The 24,094-nt window shown below is 44.5% G+C and overlaps 2 protein-coding genes across 4 annotated transcripts in view; both read right to left on the minus strand.

Annotated features, from left to right (window-relative positions):
- Window positions 1–14,311, minus strand: part of ATF7 (activating transcription factor 7) — a 57,024-nt gene extending 42,713 nt beyond the window's left edge. The window contains exon 1 of one of the 2 annotated variants that reach the window (XM_072134634.1): window positions 14,154–14,311. The gene's annotated coding sequence lies outside the window, so the exon portion shown is untranslated. The remainder of the gene's footprint in view (window positions 1–14,153) is intronic. The other variant, XM_072134636.1, reaches the window with a different exon arrangement.
- A 2,493-nt stretch (window positions 14,312–16,804) lies between these two features.
- Window positions 16,805–23,637, minus strand: ATP5MC2 (ATP synthase membrane subunit c locus 2). 2 transcript variants are annotated; one of them, XM_072134632.1, is made up of 5 exons: window positions 23,517–23,637; window positions 21,838–21,916; window positions 19,961–20,038; window positions 17,365–17,525; window positions 16,805–17,043 (listed from the first exon to the last, which is right to left on the minus strand). In XM_072134632.1, exons 2-5 carry the CDS (start codon window positions 21,874–21,876, stop codon window positions 16,929–16,931), a joined length of 393 nt encoding a protein of 130 aa, XP_071990733.1. In that variant the 5' UTR covers window positions 21,877–21,916; window positions 23,517–23,637; the 3' UTR covers window positions 16,805–16,928. The 2 variants fall into 2 exon arrangements, with proteins under 2 accessions (XP_071990733.1, XP_071990732.1); XM_072134631.1 differs by having other exon boundaries at window positions 17,365–17,528; window positions 23,517–23,636.
- Between the last annotated feature and the right edge of the window lie 457 nt (window positions 23,638–24,094).

Here is a 24,094-nt window from a genome sequence, read left to right on the forward strand (position 1 = left end):
GTTGATGTATGTGTTAACAATACAAATGCATGACAATGTTTACACACACATACACCACGTTAACATCACACTTTGGAAACACAAATGTGAACAGCAACTTCATTTGGCTAATCTCCTCTTCTCAGCTGTTGGTTCCAGAATAACAGGACCTGGTCTACATTTAGACATAGTTTAGTAAATCTAAATATTCATATAGCAACCAATCATATCACCTTAAAGGAAATGTTGAGCTACTGTAGGATGAAACACTCGTCTCCATCAGCGATACTCAGCTGCCTATAGAGCAGGAACTAAACTGTGTACAAGGCAGAAGCTGCGAGCTCCATCCACCGTGCAGTGGCCAAACTGAGTTACTGCAGCAGAGCTTCCACTCCCAGAGCTGCTGTTCTATAACCCAAAGTTTTAGTTAGAATTATTCTGGTTCGGAACCCGTCGACAAAACTTGTTGTCAGACAACCTCCCCCCGCCTCCAAAAAATAAAAAGTTTTCAATTTAAATGATGCCACATAATATGTATTTGTCCAATCACTGTCGTTGTCGGCCATATGTATATACAGTTCCAAAATAAAGCATATGTCCTTGTGGCACCGTGTCATTTACCAGACAAGACTGAAGTATTTCCTGTAGAACGAGTCCTATCACCGGGATACAGGAGAAAACATTGGTTGCTATACAAAGTCAATAACAATATGTAACGGATACGTACGCCAACACAACTCAGCGCTACAACCTCCAAAATTAGAGCTACTCCCCGGCCACTTCCAGTGTGGCACATTTTCAATAGTCCTGTTTTCCAGCCGCTGCCGGCTATTCAGAGTGCACATTGATGGCTCGGGACACATGGTAAATCCCATCAGCTTTGTTCCCTCCTCCACACTTTTATATCCAGACCCCGAACGCTCAAAATAGAATTCCCACAACTGTTCCTACGGCTCAGCTATTTTCTGTCAGCATTAAACACATCCTCAGGAAAACCTGGAACACAATACAGCATTGATCGCCGGCTCTGCCAGCTTCTCTTGATAAGATAGCCCTCGTGAATATTTCTAGAGGAGATGGTGAAAAGTATATGTCCCCCACCAGCGCAACGCTCAAGAGCAGCAAACCAGGCATTTCCTATTTGTTACATACTTCTTTTTGACTATTAAAAAAAAAAAATAGAAAAATTCATTTGAAGAAATTGAGAGAAAGAAAAAGTATAAAAACGCACACAAAAAAAATGTTTTAGATCAGCACCGATTCATTAAAAAATAAATGATAAAACACACAGGTGCATATTATTTACAATCCTGTCACCAGGAGATTCCTTTTTTGCTCCCTCCCCCCTTCCAGAGCATAATAGATACACTGCCAGATTTTATATTAGAAATAGCTTTCACAGAATAAAAAAAATGATGTTATAGTTCACTTTACAATGGTTATAGAGTCCTGGCTATGTTCTATCCCCCTGCGGACGTAATCCATAGGCGCCTGTGGTCAGAATCCGTCTGAATGTGCACCCAGACAATCGGAGATGAACCAGAGCCTGCCGCCCGGTTCTCCACATGCATCTACACATGTGCCACTGTACACTTCTGGTTGCTAGACATCTATAAAAAATTAACACTGTTCTCATCTTCTCGTTGTCCCCCGCAGGTCCTATTCTTGCTTTGGGTGCTCCAGGTCCGACGGCTCCTATTCAGGTCCCTAAGTAATGCTGATGGCGCACACAATGCCGTTGGCAAGCAGCTGACATTGGTGTGTGCGCGGGCCGGGACCCAAAGAGAAACCCGAAGACTGAGTCGAAGCACCCAAAGCTAGAATAGGACCTGCGGGGGGTGTCGGAAAGACGAGTACAGTGTTATTTTTTTTTTTTTATAGGCTTGGTATACTCGGGGATGGGGCTGGCCAGCTATATACTTGGGGGATATATACTGCAAGGGTTGCCATGCTTTATACTGGGGGGGGGGGCAGGGGCTGGCAGGCTATTTACTGGGGGGCAGGGTGCTGGACAGCTACATACTGGCTGGAGGCTGTGACCAATGCATTTCCCACACTAGGCTTATACTCGAGTCAATAGGTTTTACCAGTTTTTGGTCAAACTCCCACCATGAGGGGTCTACAAGCAAGTCTAGTCATTGAATCTCGCTCCATGTGCTGGTGAGATTTCCTGGACTGAACATGTTATCACTGGACCATCACTGGTTATTGCAGTATCCTCATGCACAGGAATACCGGGATGGGGAAGCCTGGCACATAGCTCTAGGTTACCAAATATTTGTCATAAAACCTGATGGTTGATTTCCAAAAAAAAAAAAAAACTGGTAAAGTCAGCTCCTCTCCTGCCAAGTGGCCCCTTTTACAGCGAGATCCATTGCAGACATAATAGATGTGTACACCAACAACTAATGGCCGAATTACACAATTTCTCAAGGAAAAAAAACAAACACTTTTTGCTTCACGTGTGAAATGAAACAAGAATGTGGAAGTCAATGTTATGCTCCCAAGTAGACTCCAGGGGATAATCAGAAAGCGGGAAGCTAGTGCTAGTGTAAACTCTGCTCCGATTGGTGGACAAGGCACAAAATACACCCATTCAGCAGATTCCTTACTGAGGAAATAGCCATTTCTTCTCAAAATAAATGCCACAGATGAATGGGAAAAAAAAGTGGTGTATGCCTCTGAAGACATTCATTTAAAGGGGTTGTACTAAAGAAAACCCAATCCTTACTCAACATATCATAATTACGGATAACCACTAGGGATTCAGCCTATGGGATCTTCTGCAGATACCGGCACAGCTCAGGGGCAGGTAATTATAATAATAATCTCTCATGATGCATAGCGCATAGTTTAGTCCAGAACAGAAAGACAAAGTACAGCACTGCCCTACTCTTCTTGTCAAAGACAACAGACTTTTATGGTAGTTGTGTGAACACTGCTTTACTTCCTAAACTACATTATTCTTGAAAATCTCACTCTGATCCATAGGGAGCTGCTTGTCCCATGGTCCTAGGAGGCCACTCATTGGTTGAAGCGGTTCCTGTTACCTCCCCCAGAACTTCTGGCTAGGCACAAGGAGCACAAATTGGATGCAGTCCTGTTTCACATACACCTCATGCCACCTCAGCATCCGCCAGACACGCAGTCCCACGTAACATATACCTCATGCCACCTCAGCACCCGCCAGACACGCAGTCCCATGTAACATATACCTCATGCCACCTCAGCACCAGACATGCAGTCCCACGTAACACACACCTGCCACCTCAGCACCCGCCAGACACGCAGTCCTACGTAACATATACCTCATGCCACCTCAGCACCAGACATGCAGTCCCACGTAACACACACCTGCCACCTCAGCACCCGCCAGACACGCAGTCCTACGTAACATATACCTCATGCCACCTCAGCACCAGACATGCAGTCCCACGTAACACACACCTGCCACCTCAGCACCCGCCAGACACGCAGTCCTACATAACATAAACCTCATGCCACCTCAGCACCTGTCAGACATGCAGCGCGCAGGAGAAGAGGATGGATGAGCGCTGCTGAGCCCTCCCCTCTCTATATGAAACAGCACTGCACCACCGTTCTTACACCCAAAGATAGAGCAGGATCTATCTTTTTTTGCTGCAATGGTAAGTTGAGCACATTGTACCACCACAGGCTTCTATGGGGACATTTGCGATCAGATATTAGTCCCCACGATGGTCATCTGAACGTGGCCCTACTCATAGATCCAGGCAGCGAGACGTGCTCAAGTACCACCCCCAAAGACATTCAAGCTGATTAGCATAATTTTAAAAGTTGACATTACAACGAAACGGCCATGTATAATAAATAAGAAGATTACCACAGTCACGGTGTCTGTATCTGATAGTGGTTTATCTATGTTTGATTTTAATGGTAGATTCCCTTTAACAGACTTGTAAGCCTTATAACAGCAAACTTCCAGAATAAAAATGGACCATCACAAGTCCTTTAAAGCTATTCAAAATTTTCAGGTTTTCAGAGAACCTCTGTGCTGCTAGTACAGTGGAATCCCCTTGGAATGGTCCCCATTTTATAATTTATATCCTTTAAATAATTTATCACAGGGTGTAGTGAGTATTATGACTGCCATGTGTTGCATTCATTTATATTCCAGAATTAAAGGTGATGAAAGAGAAAGTAATTTATAAACTGCAGAGAACATCAGGAACACCAAATCCCATGTCATTTTGATGGTGATTCCTGATATTACCACATTTTGTACTTTATTTATATTTTGTTAGCTTTTGTCGCTGAATAAAACCTTCTCTTTTTGTGCATCTGATTTGGAGCATAACACTATTTCTACGGAGTTGCCGCAGTCATCAGTAGAGAATATAGAGGATGAAAAAATAATCTAACGATGGTTATAATTACCAAGTATCAGAAATCGCAATTTCTAAATACAGTTTAAAGGGAACCCTTCACCAAAAATTGGCCTAATAAAGCACTACCGGTATATCACACAAGAGAGCAACACCTTCTAGTTTTGGTTTCTTTCATGGCCCAGTGCGGTGGCATCATCTAGAAAATCAATTTTGAAGCGAGGTGTAAATTGGTTGTATAAAGTCAAGGAGGCGGAGAGTTTAACACTGAAGTCAAGGTGGGGAGCTGTGATCACCTCTTTTTCTGTGATTGACATCATGTACCGGACTTTAGGAGATCTGAATAGGATGCAGGACCATCAATTACTGTGAAGGGAGCTTTCTGTGGAAGAGAGAGCTTGACTTCAGTGTTAACATCACCCCACTTCTTTACTTATACAACCAGTTTACATGTCACTTGATTTTCTGGATGAAAGAAACATCACCTGGAAAGTGTTCAGCTGCTTGGCAACATACTATTAGAGGTTTATTAGGTAATTTCTGATGACCGGTTTCCTTCAAAGCTAACTAAATATTTGAAACAGTTTCATTCAGAAATGCACAGTGAAGATAATAGTAAACATTTTAATACACTTTATTAAAGGAAAACACAGGGTCTTGTCCAGTTTCTCCCTTTTTTGCTGTTCTTGGCAGGGAGTCTCCATATATTTTTCTCCTGTATCATAGTAAATAAGAATGGATAAAGCAGCGAGTCTATCAAGTCCAACTTATAAGAATTAAATGTTTTCCCCCATAACCCATGATATCCAGGTCTCTCTCAGCCCCTAGCTAAGGAGACGTTGCTAACTTTTCTATTGACACAAGTCTACTCATTGAAGGAGTTATCTCCTTACAGAACTGAATTATCAAGTGAAATATTCTCAAGGTTTGTAAGGAGTTAATCTTTATTGTCCTCTCCTCATCTATCTGCTATATACAGACTTCAGAACTGCAGAAAAGGGAGTAAAAATAGGACACAAAAACTTTTTGGTAAAAAAAAAAAGTATATTACAAAGTTTATTATCTCTATTTTGGAAATAAAAGTGAAAATGAGGTCCCTGGTGACAGGTTCCGTTTAACTTTATTTTTATGCAAACCAAGCCCAGGTCATCCAGGGGGTGTAACCAGAGGTGCTTTGGCCATTACAACCCCCAGCAGCACTTCTCCCTCAATTGTAATTACAATGATGGGAGCCAACGAGCAGTGTCAAGGGTTAATCTACCACAAGCTAAGCAGTGGATTTCCTTTACGTTCATAGTAGCCACAAATAACGCTCTACCAGAACTAAAATTATCTAGGGCAGAATCTCATAGTCTCTAAGTTCACACCACAAGGTCGAAGTCATTTTGGAGGTTACATAACATAAAAGGTGGCCAAATACAATGGGGGAATCGGCCGACATAGTTAAATGTACATGGGGTCTGCCAGACTATCCTTCACTGTGAAGTTTTATGAATCCGTATTCTCGGCAGATGAGCCATTTTATACGGCTGATTTTTTGAGTGGTGCTTCCGGTGAGGGGTGTAGAAACGTCAGCCCTCACTTAAAGCCTACGGCCATATAAAAGGGGTTGTCCAATTATTTTAAAAAACTTAGCAGGCAGGCTGTGTAGGGCTGATAAAAACAACAAACCATTACTTACCCCCTACCGGCGTTCCAGCTCTCGCGTTGCGGTCAGTCGGTGCCAAGCTCCAACAGCTTCCACCCACTCATCTTCTGCCGATGTCGGCCTGCAAATAACTATCCACGGGACTGTTTGCGGTCAGAGGACCCTCATATAACGCTCCATGGTTTGCAGACCAAAGTTCTGCACATCTTGTATGCAGGTAGGTAGGTAGGAAGGGGCTGCGGTTCTCTTCAAACAGCTAATGGGGATGCAGGGTCTCAGACCCCCAGCAACCTGACATTAACTTCAAGCAAAGGTGGTCAGTAAATAAACCCCATGATTCTGGTAGGTAAAAAAAGCAGGAGATGTGACAAAGAAGCTTCTTATTTATCCAATACAGCGCCCTCCTCAGGGTTCTTCAGTACAAGTCCTATAGCAGTGATGGCAAACCTATTAGAGACCGAGTGCCCAAACTACAACCAAAATCCACTTATTTACCATGAAGTGCCAGCATGGAATTTCAAGCAGTAACTTATTGCTACCTGTTCTATAACATCATTTAATTGTATTGGTTCTCCTAAGGCCATCAGTGCAGTTGAAAGCAGGTGGGCAAATTCAGACCATCATTGTAGCTTCTCTCCAGGAAGAATGGTGGGTCCAGCAGGATGACCTCCAAAGACAATGCAGTTCTGTCCACACCTTCTCACTTTTCCCGCAATTCAGCTAGTGAAGTGTCGCTTTAAAATAGCACTGAGAGCAGCATCTCTTAAGTTGCTTGGGACTGCAGGAAGATTTGGTGGATGTGGTCCTGTTTGGTGAAATTGGGGCGATGGCCTGAGTGCCCACAGAAAGGGCTCCAAGTGCCACCTCTGGCACCCGTGCCATAGGTTCGCCACCACTGTCCTGTAGTATATCAATTTGCACACAACTATCTCTGGACTTCGGCCATCGCTCTTTTTTAAAGCTCAATTCCTAGTGCTACGAAAAGTTTCAAGGTGAAACGCAATGTTTGGTTTTTCTTTTTGCAAAACTGCAGCTGTGTCACTCGTGAAAATGAAAATACACAATTTGACTTTGTCTGTGTGAACAGACCCCAAGGCAACCAAACACTGAACAAACCCAGATGACTGTGCAACCTGGAGGTATTTGATATCCTGCATTATATTTACATACAGTCTCACATTGTAAATGTTGTTCCAGAAGCAGTGAGAATGTCTGCACTGACAGCATCTAAATTCATTTGACTATGGAAACTCTGCAGCAAAAGTACAGCCATTTAAATAGTGGAAACCAATCACCGCTTCATAGTGATTCACGTAACCAACCGTGACTCTATGGCGGAAATTTATCATAAGTCTATCATAAGCCCATAGCAACCAATCAGAGCTCAGCTTCCATTTCCCCACAGCTGTTTATAAAATTAAAGCTGAGCTCTGATTGGTTGCCATGGTCAACTAGAACAGCTTCACCTCAGAAACTTGTGATAAATCTCCCCCTATGTCCACACCTATTACTGAAATATAAAGAAAGTTTCCCGAAATTGATCATGACCACCTGCATTGGACCTTAAATTAAGCACCCTTGCTGTACACCTATTTCTTGAAGTGACTGATCACGAGCCAGAGGGCAAAACCTGAGAGCGGATCTGACCTGAGGCCCGATCAGCAGCACTCAATTCCTACAACTGGAACTAATGGTTAAGTATAATTATTATGTTCTAGAGGCAATCATTCACGGGTGGCCGGCTAATGAGAATAGTCACATCTATGGCTAGTTTTACACATCATCAAAAAAAAATGATCCCGACAACTGGGAAGAAAATTTGGTCTCATGGTATACAATGGAAGGGATTACAAGTCTCAGGCCTGAATACCCGACTATTGAAGTCGGATTCAAAGCATCTTTATCAGAGCTGAATGCTCTTGAAGAACAGGCAGAGTTTGTGTAACCGGTAGAGGCGGCTTGTTCTTTACTATCACACGACAACAAAGAAGGACCCCAAATCTGGTGCGCCGAGGGGATGGGGCAGAAAAAGCCAACTAGGATTTTTGTTCTGCAATTGCAATGACACCGTAAAGTCATATTAAATCAGAAGATCCGGGAGCATCACAATGTAACCGGATGATACACTAAAAAGAATAACTATATAACAATATTTAATCACCAAAGTAGACAATTCCACTTGTCCACAATTCCAGCATCAAAACTAAAAGGGGTTCCCATGTAAACAAAGACAATACAGAATACAGACAGTCCCAGGCTGCAATTATCAGCTATAAGGTGTCTGTAATAAAGCTTTATTGATAATCATTGTTCCCATGACGACACAAAAAACCAATTGTCACAAAAAAAAAAAAAATTGCCTGGAATCACAATTATCAAATGTTCCATCATTTAAATTCAACTCCAGTACAAACCTAAAGAACGTCTCTTGTATGTAACCAGTAGTTGCTATTCCTCATATTTGTGTCTTTGTATCAGTCTGCAAGATACAGGAGACACCTTGTAATGTGTCTTCTGCAAATATGCCGGGCAACCGGAAAAGGTGAACCTCCCAACAAACCTGCAAAAAGTTCATGTCATTATGTCTGGTGTCTAACTGGTGTCTGACCAGGGGGAATTTCAAGACGAGAATTTCATTCTTCACAATGTGCTGTAGGGTTTGGATAAATTATCCACTAGACTGCAAGTCCAAAGCACCTAAAGAGCACCAATGTCCCTATATCCGGGGTGCACGTTAAAGGGGTTTTCCCACAAATCAACTTAGGCCCTATCCACATTACCGTTCTGCTCTATACGTCTCAATGGAGCCGAGGGAAATTCCCGAGCACCGCGCTCGGTGCTCTCCTTCAGCTCCATAGAGATGAATGGAGCAAAATGCTCATGCGCGGCCGCCTGCTCCACTACTCTCCCGGACCGACGAGGGGTCCAACTGAGGTAACTAGGACCCCATCGGACCCCTCGTCTTTGTGATCTGCGGGGGTCTCATCACTGAGGCCCCAACCAATCAGCGAGTTAGGCCCTATCCTGAATTTTTCATACTGATAAGCATTATGCGCTAGGTGGAGACCTAACACCCAACCCCACAGTGATCAGAGAATATGGTTCCCTCTTCAGATCTGAATCTACACAATGTACAGAATCAGAAGTTCAGCTCAAACCACTACACAGGGGAGTTACTTGACATACGCTCTATTGATTTGGGGAACATGAAACCCCACTTCTGGTGACTACAGGGGACAAAACCCCATTAATTACAAGCCAAGACCAGACAAGCCAAGACCAGTATGAAGACACCAGCTACATTAAAGGGAATCTATCATTTGCTTTTATGCATTATGAACCAAACATACCTTGAGAATGCTGTAGCTACACTGGTGCATACATTGTGTACACTGGAACACATCTTGATCCCTGAACTGAGTGGTTTTGCTGAAAAAAATATTATAAAATTATTGCTCCTGTGGTTGCCCTGGCGCTTCTCCTCTTAACCCAATTATGCACTGCTTCAGAGAATGCTATAATCACCGTGTTGTCCCTGACAGGCAGAAGAAATCAATTGCTGCACCATCCCCCATGAATTTTATCAGTGTCACTACAGCATCCTCAGGGTATGTTTGGTTCACAATGCATAAAAACAAATGGTAGATTTTCTTTAACACAGAGAAAATAGGTTCTCGTTATGAAGATCAACCACCCGTCGAGATCATCAAACGGTTATGCAGGACAGTAATGATATAACCATGATGTTCTTTTAGAGTCTGGTAGATTCAGAATTAAACAAAAATAAGAAAAAACTGTGAACGCTGCATACAAATAATGATGAGTGATGATCTTCTTAGATCTAGGGATTGGAGAAAAGTCACATTGGCCTGACCACACCAGGCTTAACTTATGTCCCATAGGACAAGTACATCTTCATAAGATAACTTCTGACCCAGGCCGGTAAAGGGTGAGAGAACACACCCCGGTTCGGCCTACGGTGGGAGAAGGCACCCAGGCTCAGGACTGGGCAGTGCTGCCAGTCACACTTGTAATGATGTTCCTGGATGGTCATCCGTGTCTTTTCTTCGCACCTATGACTCCTTACAGGTCATTTCGGCATAACACTGTATCTCCTAAAACAGGGGTAGGGAACCTATGGCTCGGGAGCCATATGTGGCTCTTTTTATGGCTGCATCTGGCTCTCAGACAAATCATTGATTAATAGCGATGGACAGTGTGTACATATAAGGCACACACACGGCGATGATCACTAGATGCAGGCAGGGATGTTACCGCTACCTGCATCCTTTGTGTGACCAAGGTACCATCGCTGCACCATTGATTAAAGGGGTATTCCCATCTGGGCATTTACATTTAATTTAATTCATTTGCCATATGTAAACATTTCTTCAATTGGATGTTATTAAAAAAAAATGTTTTTATCTTCTGTGTGAAGATAATTTTATCATAAATGTAGCAATGTTGTCCCTTAGAAACGAGATAGCTTCCTCGGATACGACCACCTCACATTTTGGCAGAGGTGGCCAGACATGTGCTATTGAGTCCTGCCTGACCACCTGGATTCAACGATCATTACCACAGGACGGCTGTAGGACATACAATAACTCCTGGACATTTCATATACAAACATCCTTTGTGTCTTTGTGCAATACCTCCAGCAGAGGTGGCCGTATCCAAGGATATAGTTTTGTTTCTAAGGAACCATATGACTACATTTATGAGAAATTAACTTTTTTTTAATAACATCTAATTGAAGAAATGTTTATATATGGCAGATTAATGAAACAGAATGTGAATGCCCAGACAAGAAAACCCCTTTAAGGTGAACGGTCCTGTGTCATAGAGTAGAGCAGCATTCATTCCTCTCTATGACCCAGGCACCAAAGCAACGATGGCAGCAGTGCCTGGGTCACAGAGAAGAGCGCGGGAGTGATGAGAAACCGTTGAAGGGAGAGTAGGTAGGTGAATATTCCCTTTTTTGTTTTGCTGTGACTACCTATCTACTGGGGGAAAGTATGTGCTGACACTATCTATCTACTGAGAGGCATGTGCTGTGACTACCTATCTACTGGGGCCTGGGGTCATGTGCTGGGGCTACCTATCTACTGGGGGCATGTGCTGTGACTACCTATCTACTGCAGCCTGGGGGCATGTGATGGGGCTACCTGTCTACTGGGAGGTATTTACTGTTGCTACCTATCTACTGGGGGCATGTGCTATGACTACCTATCTACTGGGTGCATGTGCTATGACTACCTATCTGCCTTGGGCATGTGCTGTGGCTACCTATCTACTGAGGGCATGTGCTGGGGCTACCTTTCTACTGGGGGCATGTGCTGGGGCTACTTATCTGCTGGGGGGGGGACATGTGCCGTGATTATCAATATATTGGGCGGCATGTGCTGTGGCAGCCTATCCACTTGGGGGCATGTGCTGGGGCTAGCTGTCTTTTTGGGTGCATGTGCTGTGGCTACATATGTACTGGGGGGCATGTGCTGGGACTACCTATCTACTGGGGACATGTGCTGGGGCTGCCTATTTACTGGGGGCATGTTCTGTGGCTACCTATTACTGGGGCTCATGTGATGTTGTTACCTATCTACTAGGTGCATGTACTGGGGTTACCTATCCACTGGAAACATGTGCTGTGAATACCTATTTACTGGGGGCCATATACTGGGACTACATATCTACTAGAGGGGAAGTCCTGTTGCTACCTATCTACTGGGGGGCCATGTGCATATTGTATGGCTCTCACAGAATTATATTTTAAAATATGTGTGTTAACGGCTCTCTCAGCCAAAAAGGTTCCTGACCCCTGTCCTAAAACATAGAAGGAAATCACTGTGACCCCCGTATCACTGACCTGATAACAGGTAAGTGTAGTTTTGTGGGTCTATATCCTTATCAGGTTCCACTACACACAGAACATAGAAAAATGGATAATATGTCACAGGGGGCGGTTGTCTCAAAAAAGTTAGGAAGTTTTACTGCCCTATACAACACTATAGACCCCTCACGCCAACATGGGAGGAGACAATGTGCAGTCTTTTGCCTCCCTAGAACTAAAATGAGCTATGACTTGACTAAGGCCAATTGTACTACAAACATTGAGGTGCTGACATGGGTGCCACAAGTTTACAGCAATGACATACACAGGATACAGTAAAATGTCACCACTAGATTACACTGCAACAAGAATGGAGAGCAAATATTAACAATAACAGTAAAGCAAACATTTATCCTGGCACAAAACCTCCTATGTGCTATAACAGTGGTCAAATAATAATCCCTCCACAGACCCTTGTTATACACAGGGCAAGACCATGCCAGCAGACGTGTGCCCAGCCAACCAGAATGATAAAGATGATGCAGACAGTACTGAGGGCAACTCAGGGCCACAAGCATCACTGCCTGGTACAGCCCAAAACCTACTAAGGCCAGACACCATCACTGAGGGGCACAGGCAGGAAGAGAGACCCAGCACTAGATAAAGGCGAGTAGACACTACAGGCCGGACACTTACAGTACTGAGCCGCTGTGATGCATATAAAAACAGACAACGCTCGGTACAAAACCCTCTTGGCACAACACATGGAGCACACCTCATCCTAGCCATCAGTAAGGGCTGGTAGGGCAATAAGAGATAACAGACATAATGGTAAGAAACACTGAATGGGAACAAAAACTATGGGCAGATCTGAGGAGGAGCAGACACTCAGGCTCGGGACCGGCAGCGATGCGGGGCGGGAGCAGACACTCAGGCTCGGGACCGGCAGCGATGCGGGGCGGGAGCAGACAATCAGGCTCGGGACCGGCAGCGATGCGGGGCGGGATGTGGAGCAGACACTGAGAGGACCGGGGAGGGATGCGGAGCAGACACTGAGAGGACCGGGGAAGGGATGTGGAGCAGGCACTGAGAGGACCGGGGAGGGATGTGGAGCAGGCACTGAGAGGACCGGGGAGGGATGTGGAGCAGACACTGAGAGGACCGGGGAGGGATGTGGAGCAGACACTGAGAGGACCGGGGAAGGGATGTGGAGCAGGCACTGAGAGGACCGGGGAAGGGATGTGGAGCAGGCACTGAGAGGACCGGGGAGGGATGTGGAGCAGGCACTGAGAGGACCGGGGAGGGATGTGGAGCAGGCACTGAGAGGACCGGGGAGGGATGTGGAGCAGACACTGAGAGGACCGGGGAAGGGATGTGGAGCAGGCACTGAGAGGACCGGGGAAGGGATGTGGAGCAGACACTGAGAGGACCGGGGAGGGATGTGGAGCAGACACTGAGAGGACCGGGGGAGGGATGTGGAGCAGACACTGAGGACCGGGGGAGGGATATGGAGCAGATACTGAGGACCGGGGGAGGGATATGGAGCAGATACTGAGGACCAGGGGAAGGATGGGGAGCAGACACTGAGGACCGGGGGTGGGATGTGGAGCAGACACTGAGAGGACCGGGGGAGGGATGTGGAGCAGACACTGAGGACCGGGGGAGGGATATGGAGCAGATACTGAGGACCGGGGGAGGGATATGGAGCAGATACTGAGGACCAGGGGAAGGATGGGGAGCAGACACTGAGGACCGGGGGTGGGATGTGGAGCAGACACTGAGGACCGGGGGTGGGATGTGGAGCAGACACTGAGGACCGGGGGTGGGATGTGGAGCAGACATTCTGAGGACCGGGGGAGGGATGTGGAGCAGACACTCAGACACTCTGAGGACCGGGGGAGGGAGCAGACACTGAGGACCGGGGGAGGGAGCAGACACTGAGGACCGGGGGAGGGAGCAGACACTGAGGACCGGGGGAGGGAGCAGACACTGAGGACCGGGGGAGGGAGCAGACACTGAGGACCGGGGGAGGGAGCAGACACTGAGCAGACAGTGTTGGCTGGGAGATCAGACAGTCTGTGAAGCGTACACTCTGTCCCAGGCCTGTTGTTACTCCCGCCTCTAAGTCCCTATTGGCTATGAAGGCTGTCACTTGATTCCACGCCGCTTCCTATTGGCTAGCCAAAGCAGACCCGAGTAAGGGGGGGCGTCTCCCAGGTTCGGGCCTCTCACAACCTCTAGGGTATTTGGGGCGTTGTGTCGGCGAGGCTGTGAGTGACATGCTATGTGTAAGCTGCGGACCGGTCAGCTCCCGGCGGTGGTCTCTCACCGTGTCGCGTCTCGTTACCTCCGAGTCCCGGCCCCGCTCTCCTCCGCCAGCAACCTACAGCAGCGCGGGCGCCCCGATCCTCAGCTCTCGCGAGAACACCATGGGCGGGGCAGGCCCCTTGCCTCGTGACGTGCAGCGCTTCCAGCTGACTGTCAGGGGACCGGGGCGGGGCCAGGCACTGACAACTCTGTGGGCGGGGTCACGGTGACTGACAAGAATGCGACTAGGGCGGAGCTGAGGGACCTGACTGACAGCTGAGAGCGTGGTATGCGGGGACGGGATGTCTATGGGAATGTGTGGCGTGAGTAGATGCACAGCGGCCTCTGCAGGCCTGGCTGTGCTATTACATTGCATGTGTATTATGCAAGATAAATCTGGTCATGGGAAGATCAGGACCCTCCGCACTGATCTGTCCCTCCTCCATGACTTACCTTGATCTATCATCAATATCCAGCAGGATAAACCACATAGATCCAGGCACTGTGACTGTAGATATCTTCTTATATTTGTTATCCATGGCCTCCTGCCTTCTAATATCAAATTTTAAAAACGCATGAGTCAAACGCGACGTGTGACCGCACCCTCAAGCTGATGGGGTGACAATGCTCTGTCTATCTATTCCTGTAAATGCTGCAGCCAATAATGACCACAGAAATAATAAAAAAAATAAAACAGGATTAATTCCATGGGGCTGTATGGGACTTCCTCAGCAAAGGGGAATAAGGGAGTGGAGAGAGATTTTGGCTGTGTGTGAGTTGCTGAAAATAATTCCTGCGACAGGGGTCATGAGACAATTGAGTGAGACTTTGGCTGTGTTTGACAGCTTCCTCATACTGGAGGTGCAGCGTAGGGTTTTGCAATTTTACAATATGTCTATTTATTGGGAATTAAATTTACTGACATGTTCCCTTCAAGTGTACAGGCAGTCCCTTACTTAAGGACACCAAACTTACAGATGACCCTTAAAGACGGACCCTGTGCCCACTGTGACCTTTGGTAAAGCTCTCTGGATGCTTTACTATAGTTACAAGCTGCAATAATCCTCTGTAATGGCTCTGTAATGAAGCTTTATGGATAATACTTGGTCCCATTATGGCAAAAAATATTGAAACTCCAATTGTCACTGGGGCAAAAAAAAAAAATTTGTATGGATCTACAATTATAAAATACAGTTTTGACTTGCATACAAATTCAACTTAAGAACCTATGGACCCCATCTTATATACACTGCCTGTATACTATTTGTGAAGTTTTATACACTGTCAAATACATATGGGCACAACACAGTTTTCAAACTACTATTCTACACATACTGAGAAGGTATAGAGTCAGCTCACCTGAAGATCATGCAGCAGCTTCTGGTAAGGTTGGAGCACAGACAACTCTTGTTCCCAGTCCAGCACAAGCAAAAACATGCAGTGGATCCAGGATCTGCTACATGTTTTTGACTATGCTACACATCTACTACTTCTATCCAGCAAATAAATTAAAGTAAATTACCACTGCTTTTATCTTACAAACGGTCTGAGCACAGTACTGAGATTACTATTCTACAAATAAAGGCATAGCATAATACTATTACTCTTTGATGGGCACAGTACAGTAGCAGTAAGTATCACTTCTGTCTTTCCAGGGTCCCTTGCAGCTGTTTGCAGACAGGGACATGACATTCAGCTGCTTGATCGGTTGCCACCTCCTAAACCCTGTGTTGTAAATACACCATGGTGCAGGCTTTAGAGACCAGAACTGCCCACCGTAACTATACAGTGGGTGCTTCTGGACCAGTTATATGGATTGTTCGAGATAAGTTCTTTTCTGTTATTTTTACATCATACTAGACCCATTTTTTTTTTTTTTTTTAAACCCTGATCCTGAACAACCCCTTTAAAGAAGGCACACATCAAACTGCAGTTTACTGCCCTCACTTCAACCACTGTGACGTCCAGTCTGGCTACAGCTCCTGTTTCTCTATGATATTTCAAAACGAATCCTTCCTAAAAATATCTATCATGCACGAAACCGATTTCCCACGCGTCTGCTCTGCCTCGTGGAAAATGCAGTGTTTCTAAAACACAGGAACAACTGTAATAAACAGCGCAGCTGCCAATATCATGGCAAGACAACTTGGCGGAGAGACTGAGCAGCTGTTCAAGAGCTGCCACAGCCTGGAGAGACAACATTGCACCGTGTTCCTATGTTACCTCTGCGCTGATTAGTGTTGTTCTAATGTATAAAGCAATTATGTTTTATGCAGGAATTACAGCATCTGGAATTGTTAATTAATAATTGCATATGCTGTCCTGTTTAGTAAGAATTTTATTCATTTTTTTCCCCCCTACAAACCACCTCTGACTATCATATAGTTAGCATTCTTTTCACACCTGATATTTGCATCAATTGCACAGGTGGAGAAAAAAAAAAAAAAATTATATATATATTTAAGATGTAAAAGGCTAGGGCTACAAATTTGCTGCAAAACAGGCCAAGAGATTTTTGTGAGCTCAAGCAGCCTCCATACATAGACACCACTATACAGGTCAAAACCTGTACTTATTTTGTACGACAAAAAAAAAAAAAAAAAAAAAAACACACGAACTTGTAAAAAAATAAAATAAAAATATTAGAAGACAGACACCAGAAACACAAGCAAATATGTTTTTAAATTTATTTATTTCCCAGATTTGACTGTCATATCTAATGGCAAGGGAACCACCCCAGAACCAGCGCCACAGAGCACCGTATGACATACAGAGGATCTGCAGGACAGAAGATTCTTTACATAGCAAACAGAATAAGGAAAGCAACCATGAGACAGAACAGTCCCATAGCTTCAGACAGGGCAAAACCCAAGATGGCATAGGAGAACAGCTGCTGCTTCAGAGATGGGTTCCTGCAGAACAAAGAAAATGAAAGATATGGTATAACATTCAGGAAAGGGTAAATGCAACAAACATTATGAATTATTAAGGGTTTCCAATATTCTCCAAATATTTTATATCATTTAATATTAAAAAAGTGGTTTGTCCAGATTATTAAATTATCAGATACATTTAAGTATATGCCATACTACTACCAACATAGTTGATAATGAGTTTAAAAAAAATATTTCATGCTTTTCTTAAATGTGGTTCAATCTAAGACACTATTGTCACAAACATGGGATACTTTTATGGCAGGACCTAGAATTTGGGCAATGCATTAATCCCCTTACCTGGCATATCCAATAATAAGGCTGCCGAACACTGTACCAATACCAGCACCTGACCCGGCCACTCCTACGGTGGCAGCTCCGGCACCAATAAACTTAGCAGCAGTATCAATATCCCGGGACACGGCGCTGCTCTGAATTCCTCGAGCTGGAACCAGTGCCATCTGCTGGAAACACAAAATAGGGCTTTAGACAGCAAAGCAAAAAGCACAGACATTTTATAATGATTCAGTCTTACCATTTACGAGATTAGGTACAATAGGAGATTTTCATAAGAAGGGAACCTGTCCTCAGGAAAGTTATTTTCACATTATTCCAGGATACAATAGCATCCAGCATATTGATTTAAAAAATGCCTTTGTCGGGCATTGGAATAATTCCACTGATTTTAAAGGGAAACAGTAACTCACTAAATTAACCCCAAATAGTAGCTTATTGAAGTCTAATGGCTTTCAATCTTGGATCCAGTAGATATCCCCTGCTTCTGCACAGCTGCCCTGGCTGGTAAACCCTCCCCTCTGGACAGCCCACGCCTCCCTCTACGGACTCTACACACACTGCTAGTTGGGAGCCAGTTATCCCCTTAAGGATGCAGGGTATTTCCGCTCATTTCTTGCTCTCCTTCAAAAATCAATTTTTCCCGTGTATAGAGCTGTGTGAGTGCTTATTTTGTGCGTAACAAATGTTGCTTTCCCGTAATGTTATTTATTATTTTCTTTTTTTCACCATTTCTTAGACCATCTTGGGTACATTAAACCTAGATGTCAGATCCTTCCTACCATATACTGCAATACAACTGTATCGCAGTATATGGCATTTCTGCACAGTATACATGAGAATGAGCCACAGTCTCATTGTAAATGGCTAGGCAGAAGCCATTCAGCCTCGTGTCAGACGAAGACCCGAGGCTACCATGGCAACCGATGCTTCTAGTGCCGCTGGCGACTTTGCAGTTGGCAAAGAAAAGGTTAACACCCGCGATCAGTGCAAGCAACGACTGCAGGCGTTAGTGATGGGTCTTTGCTGCGATATGCGTGAAGGGGTTAATGTTAAAGGGGTATTCCGGGAATATGAACGTCTGACACAAAAACTCATGATGATATAAATAAATGAGTACAACAATACTCAATGTCATTAGTCACAAAACGGAGCTTAAATAATTTTATTTTATGATTTACTAAATTTATGGCCTCTCTAAATTAGGTGGAGTTATCACTAAGATGGCCACAACACTGGCCATACTGAATGCACTGCAACCAACCGACTACAGCCAAACATAGTGGTGATCACATGACCTGCCCAGGCAGGTGCAGGACATGTGATGTGGACATGTGACCAGAAGCCATCTTCTGCTGGTCACCGGACCGCATGGAGGAAATTAATGGACTGATTAAAGGGCCGGTAGCATTTTATTTCTTCATTACAGTCTATGTCAGCAGCATTTTTCTGCTAAGGGGAGCAAAATTTTAAATAACAACTAATTACACATTAGCTTATATTTTGAGTACCCATTTGTATATGAATTATGCTGATTCCTGGAATACCCCTTTAAGGAAGCCATCAAAAAAAGCATTGGAATTATTCAGAGGCATGACAACATTTTTTTTTTTTTTTTTTTTTTGCAAGAGGCCATTGGGACCTATCATTTTAAAAATGACCTTCCAGATGACAGGTTCCTTTCCCTCCCGTCACACCAACTTTGCTCACTCCACAGTTTAGCCTTGTTCTTCATTTGTAAACAAGCATCAGAAATGATGCATACGCAGATAAATTCTATATTTTAACTTTGTACAACACCACCACAATTCTGGTGTGTATACATAAAAGTAGTCAATATCACCTTATGTTTAGTCCATAAATGAGGATATTAAATATGCATCCGTTGGTCCAAGCCGGAATTAAGTTAATTTCCACTCTAAATGTTGTGCAGCAAATTTAAAGTACATCTACCACCAGGATGACCGACTGTATGCAAATAAGGCTATGGCTCATTTGCATACAATCCTTTATCCTGGCGGTAGACTCCATTTAATGAGGGTTTACACCATTTTCCAAAAGCCAGCCCTAGAAAATTAAGAAGTAAACTAGACCAACTAATAGCTGGTGTGAAGCAGGACTCCATAGTTGATGCATCATCTAGCCTAATTTAGCTGCCGCAGAATATGACTGAAGTACAACTGTTCACCCACTTTTTATATATCTCCCTCAGTGTCTTCACAAACAGGTGAAACAATATAATTGCAATGTTCTAAGGACTAAGGATTAGGCAATACTTACTACTTTTATGCATGTGTACAAAGTTACAATAACAATTGATGGGATATTTGTATGTGTATGGTTCTTTTCTGAAGAGTCAATGAAGTTTGGGAGAAACGAACTTGCCCGATGTCATGTAAGGGTTACATATATACATATAGTCACACAAAGTGTAACCCCACAGGACATCCGAGTAGCTAGTACATGGTGTGCAATTATGGACTGAAAACTTTCCGAGCTATGCAAATAGGATATACTGTATATTTGGTGCTTGCAGTTTTTCCATTACTAGAACTTCTGAAAAGGCAACCTGTCAGTTTCATGAATGTAAGTGGAGCTATACCTGCTCTGTCTTGACTGCAGGTTGGCTCAGCAGGGTGGTGGAGAGGGGTCTGCAGAGCAGGCATGCGCCATTCCTCACCTATGTATGCAAGGAAACAAAAATTAGATCTTAAAGAGCAACACTACAAAAACAACATAAGAAGGTCATCCAAAGTTGTAAGTCTTCAAGAATCAGACACTTCACCGAGACTTGCAAGTGTGTAATCAAAACATTTCTGCATATTAACATCGCCCATATCCGTGAAATCAGATAATATGAGGTTTATTTGGACCACATGAAATGGGAGCCAAGTGTGCATACTAATCTTTATTTAGTGCCATCATTTTCTAGAGGTTAGAGTCCAAGATATAGGCATCTGAATAGACTATTGTCCTGGCTATACTTAAAAGGTCACTGAAATTTCTACACATCAAAAGGGAATCTAGAATTTTAGACTGCGACAAGAGACAAGGAAGTTCTGAGATATTAATTTTCAATGTCAAGACCATCATTAGCAAAAATATAAAGGGGTAGTCCAATTTCAGCAAAAATTTTATATGGTTTGTGTAAGGAAAAGTTGAACAATTTTCCAAATATATTTTCTGTATCAATTCCTCAGTGTTTAATTTGGTTTGCTGTAGAAAGCTTCTATGCTTACACCCAGTGGACAGAACTCTTCTTAGGCTATATTCACACTGCCGTTGCCCGCCCGTACCGTACCGTAGCGGGCAACGGCAGTGTACGGGGAGAGGAGGAGGAGGTGAGCGCAGCTCACCCCCGCCCCTCTCCATAGCAACCTATGGCGCACGGCGCCGTATTACGGGAAAAGATAGGACAGGTCCTATCTTTTTCCCGGGTACGGAACGGTACGGTGCCGCACCGTACCGCTCCCGTAAGGTGCCGTGCGCCCATAGAAGTGTATGGGGGACGTATATCGGCCGTATATACGTCCCCCATACGTTAGTGTGAATGTAGCCTGAGTCTTGTGATGGACATGCAGGTGCATGAGCCGTTACCACAGAGAGTAATCAGAGCTGTGTGATACCTGCTCCTGAGTGTCCATCACCTGACTATGAACAGGTTTCTATCTACTTGGAGTCAGCATAGAAGCTTTCTATAGCAGGACAGCAAGCAGAGAATTTCAAAATATATTGGAAAATTGTATAACTTGTCCTTACACAAACCATAATCAATTTTTTGAACCAAAGTGGACAACTACTTTAAAGAATCTTCAGATAATCTATTTGGGCTACTTGGAACCAAAAATAGAGGAATAGGACATGAACTCCTTAAAGGGAACCTGTCACCAGGGACCTCATTTTCACTAAAGACAGGTTGCAGAAGCTTATTACACCTGCAGTGCAAATCTGCCTTTCTGCTTCCTCTAAGCATTTGCATTACAATATAATTGTGTGTTATAACTTACTTTGCTCCCTGGCAAAATCCTGGGGTAGTCACAGGGGCTGGGCTTTGGATGCATTTCAAAAAGCAACATGTGACTTGTCTGTTACTCACTCCTCAGAGTTTGGCCCCCACCTTTGTGCTCTTGTCTAGCTCCACCTCCTGCTCAGAGGTTACAGCCTGGTCAACCCGAAATCAGTGGGGACAGGACAAGCTGTACAGGAGCAAAAACATGGAGACAGCCTGCAGCTCAAACAGGTCACATGTTTTTTAAAATGCATCCAAACCAAAGTCCAGCCTAATGCTTTGGGAAGTGAAGGTGTCAGAGCCAGAATGTCTGCAATGGTTGGGAACTAAGTGTAAATGGGGAGGGTGGGGTATAGGTGTTTGTCCAATCTACTCTGATGCAGCCAGCATCTCTGTACCTGAATCAGTGTCATAATAAAACAAATAACTAGAATCTGACCTGAAGGGACGCAGAAGTATAAGACACTTACCATGGATGGGTTGGACATAAGTCTGACACAAGCGTACATTTTGCTGGAAGGTTGGACGGACTGAATGCAAAGACCGGTGCTATAAAAGAGGACAGACATTAATGCTAAACATCCCTTCATACCAATTAGAATTTACCCCTGCAGTCGTATAGGCAACTCCCTGAGCATTGATGGCAAAAAGAGCAACTTTTCCCAATTGTGACTAATTAATATAAGAGACTTGTCCTGTAATCAGAAAGAATCTTAAATGATTTCAGATTCATGGTATTAAAGAGTTATCCATATAACTGTTCATCAATAACAAATAAGTGGGAGGGCTAACAAAAACAGCATCTGCAACAGTCAGAACAGCGGCTAAGCTTTGTTATCACAACTCATCTATTGACTTGATGAATGGCTGAGTTGCAGTTCCTGGAGCTGGCCACTACAGAGGGAACAGAGTTGTACTTCTGCACCATTCTGTTTTGTTACTCAATGTCAATCATTTTTTTTTCAGGCCCACCCCCCCCACACTGATACTATAAATAGGTCATATCATGACCTTGAAATACTATAAACAAGCAGAGATTACTCATTTCTGCTTATTAGTAAAACATGTAAAAAAAAAAATTTTTTGTGCAGATGTTATATAATATCTGCTGCATTCTTCCAAAAAACAGCTCCACTCCTGACTAAGCTCTATTCATCATTATACTACAAAGTTGCAGTACCAAGACAAACAATGGTCAGCTGTGCTGCTATTCTGGGAAGTAAGAATTTTTTTTCAACCTCTGGACACCCCCTTTAAGATGTGGAAAATGTCTAGTATGGGTAAATTCACACAAGTGAGACCTGATGTGCAAGATCATGCAGATTTCCTTTCAAGAATAAAAACGCATTGGCCTGGTCCCTCTACACTGGCCTCAAGCAAGGGCCATTACTTGTGACACCTGTGGCCTGTATGTAGGTGCAGTGATCATGATGATTGTACACAGAGGGCGGCCAGGGGCACTGACAAGAGCAGAGTAGATGCTGGTATCAGCGGTTATATTGCAGAATACAGAACACTGGAATTTGGCTCCATATTTTCCCCCTGCATTCAATGTAGAAGACGACATTTGCAACAGAGCTCTGCTCTGTGTCCATACTGCAGGTCAATATCCATTTAGCAAGTGTATAAGGGAAGGGAGGGGGTTATTAACCAGACAGCATTTCTTATTGCTGTGAACCTACCACTACAATGGATAAAAATCTTATTTTGGCCCTTTATATATGATCAGCCATAAATATGTGCAGGTTCAATGTACATAAGTGATGTGCTCCTTTAAGAAGGGATCTGCTATGTGATGTGTCAGCCCAAGGGCTCTCCCTTTGATGATCTCACTGCAGTGGTAACTATTGAGGTGAGCAGGGGCTACAACACCTTGCACAAGGTTAAAGACACACTACTCATCTGTCCTCCTGCTCAGCACTACCCCGGCTTGCCCCACATGCACGCTCGGCAGGCTGATCATTGCACTGACAGGGGCAATACACAAGGTCATATTCCCCGCAGAGGCAGTATGCACGATAACACCACGCATCTCACTACAAACACCCGTCCACTACACCAATGCAAAGCCCCTGAAGCCTCCTCCCAGCACACAAATCGCATCCAGACCGCAAACCCAACACCAGCCTGCAGAACCGCAGGGCCTCACCTTGGCGGGGAGAGAATGAAGGAACGAGACCACACTGCGCACGCGCCGACAGACCACCTAATGACAGAAGAGAATGCGCATGCCCGCTGTCACAGAGCGCCCCTTAATAAAGCGCTGGATGCGAGAGCGAGGACTGCTCTTCACAGCGACATCTAGTGGGCGGGAGTGTAGAGGATGCAGGGGATAGGACGAGCGTCGTGCGAGTGACGTCAGTGCGTGCCCCCCTTCACTCTCTCTCACACACACACATGCACCTGCAGGACTGACCCTGACATTGAAAGGTTGTAGGAGCGGGCGGGGCGTGTGAAGGTTATGCGGAGAACAGGGCAACTTTGAAAACCTTTCTGAAAATACAAAAATGCCACACTAGCGCTGCTTATCGTGCGTGGCTGTAGTGCGGAGATATTTACATGGTGCGGTTTTTACATCGTAATTCTGCACACGCTGCAGTTTTACCATCTGTATAGGCAGTGATGTGTGTTAGACATTTCTGTGCAGATTCTGTAACCGGTACCTCTCCTGTAGAGTCTAGACCCGGGGTGATCAATTCATCTTCTCATGGGGGAACATTAGAAAGT

The sequence above is a fragment of the Engystomops pustulosus genome, chromosome 2 (assembly GCF_040894005.1).
Source record: "Engystomops pustulosus chromosome 2, aEngPut4.maternal, whole genome shotgun sequence".
NCBI classification, from domain to species: domain Eukaryota; kingdom Metazoa; phylum Chordata; class Amphibia; order Anura; family Leptodactylidae; genus Engystomops; species Engystomops pustulosus.

Excerpts from the sequence above, each read along its gene's own strand:
- ATP5MC2 (XM_072134631.1), bottom strand. The coding sequence starts at position 21,876 with ATGTACGCTTGTGTCAGACTTATGTCCAACCCATCCATG. Across the intron at positions 20,039-21,837 it reads TTATGTCCAACCCATCCATG|GTGAGGAATGGCGCATGCCT; the intron begins GTAAGTGTCTTA and ends TTGCATACATAG. Across the intron at positions 17,044-17,364 it reads CTTATTATTGGATATGCCAG|GAACCCATCTCTGAAGCAGC; the intron begins GTAAGGGGATTA and ends TTTGTTCTGCAG.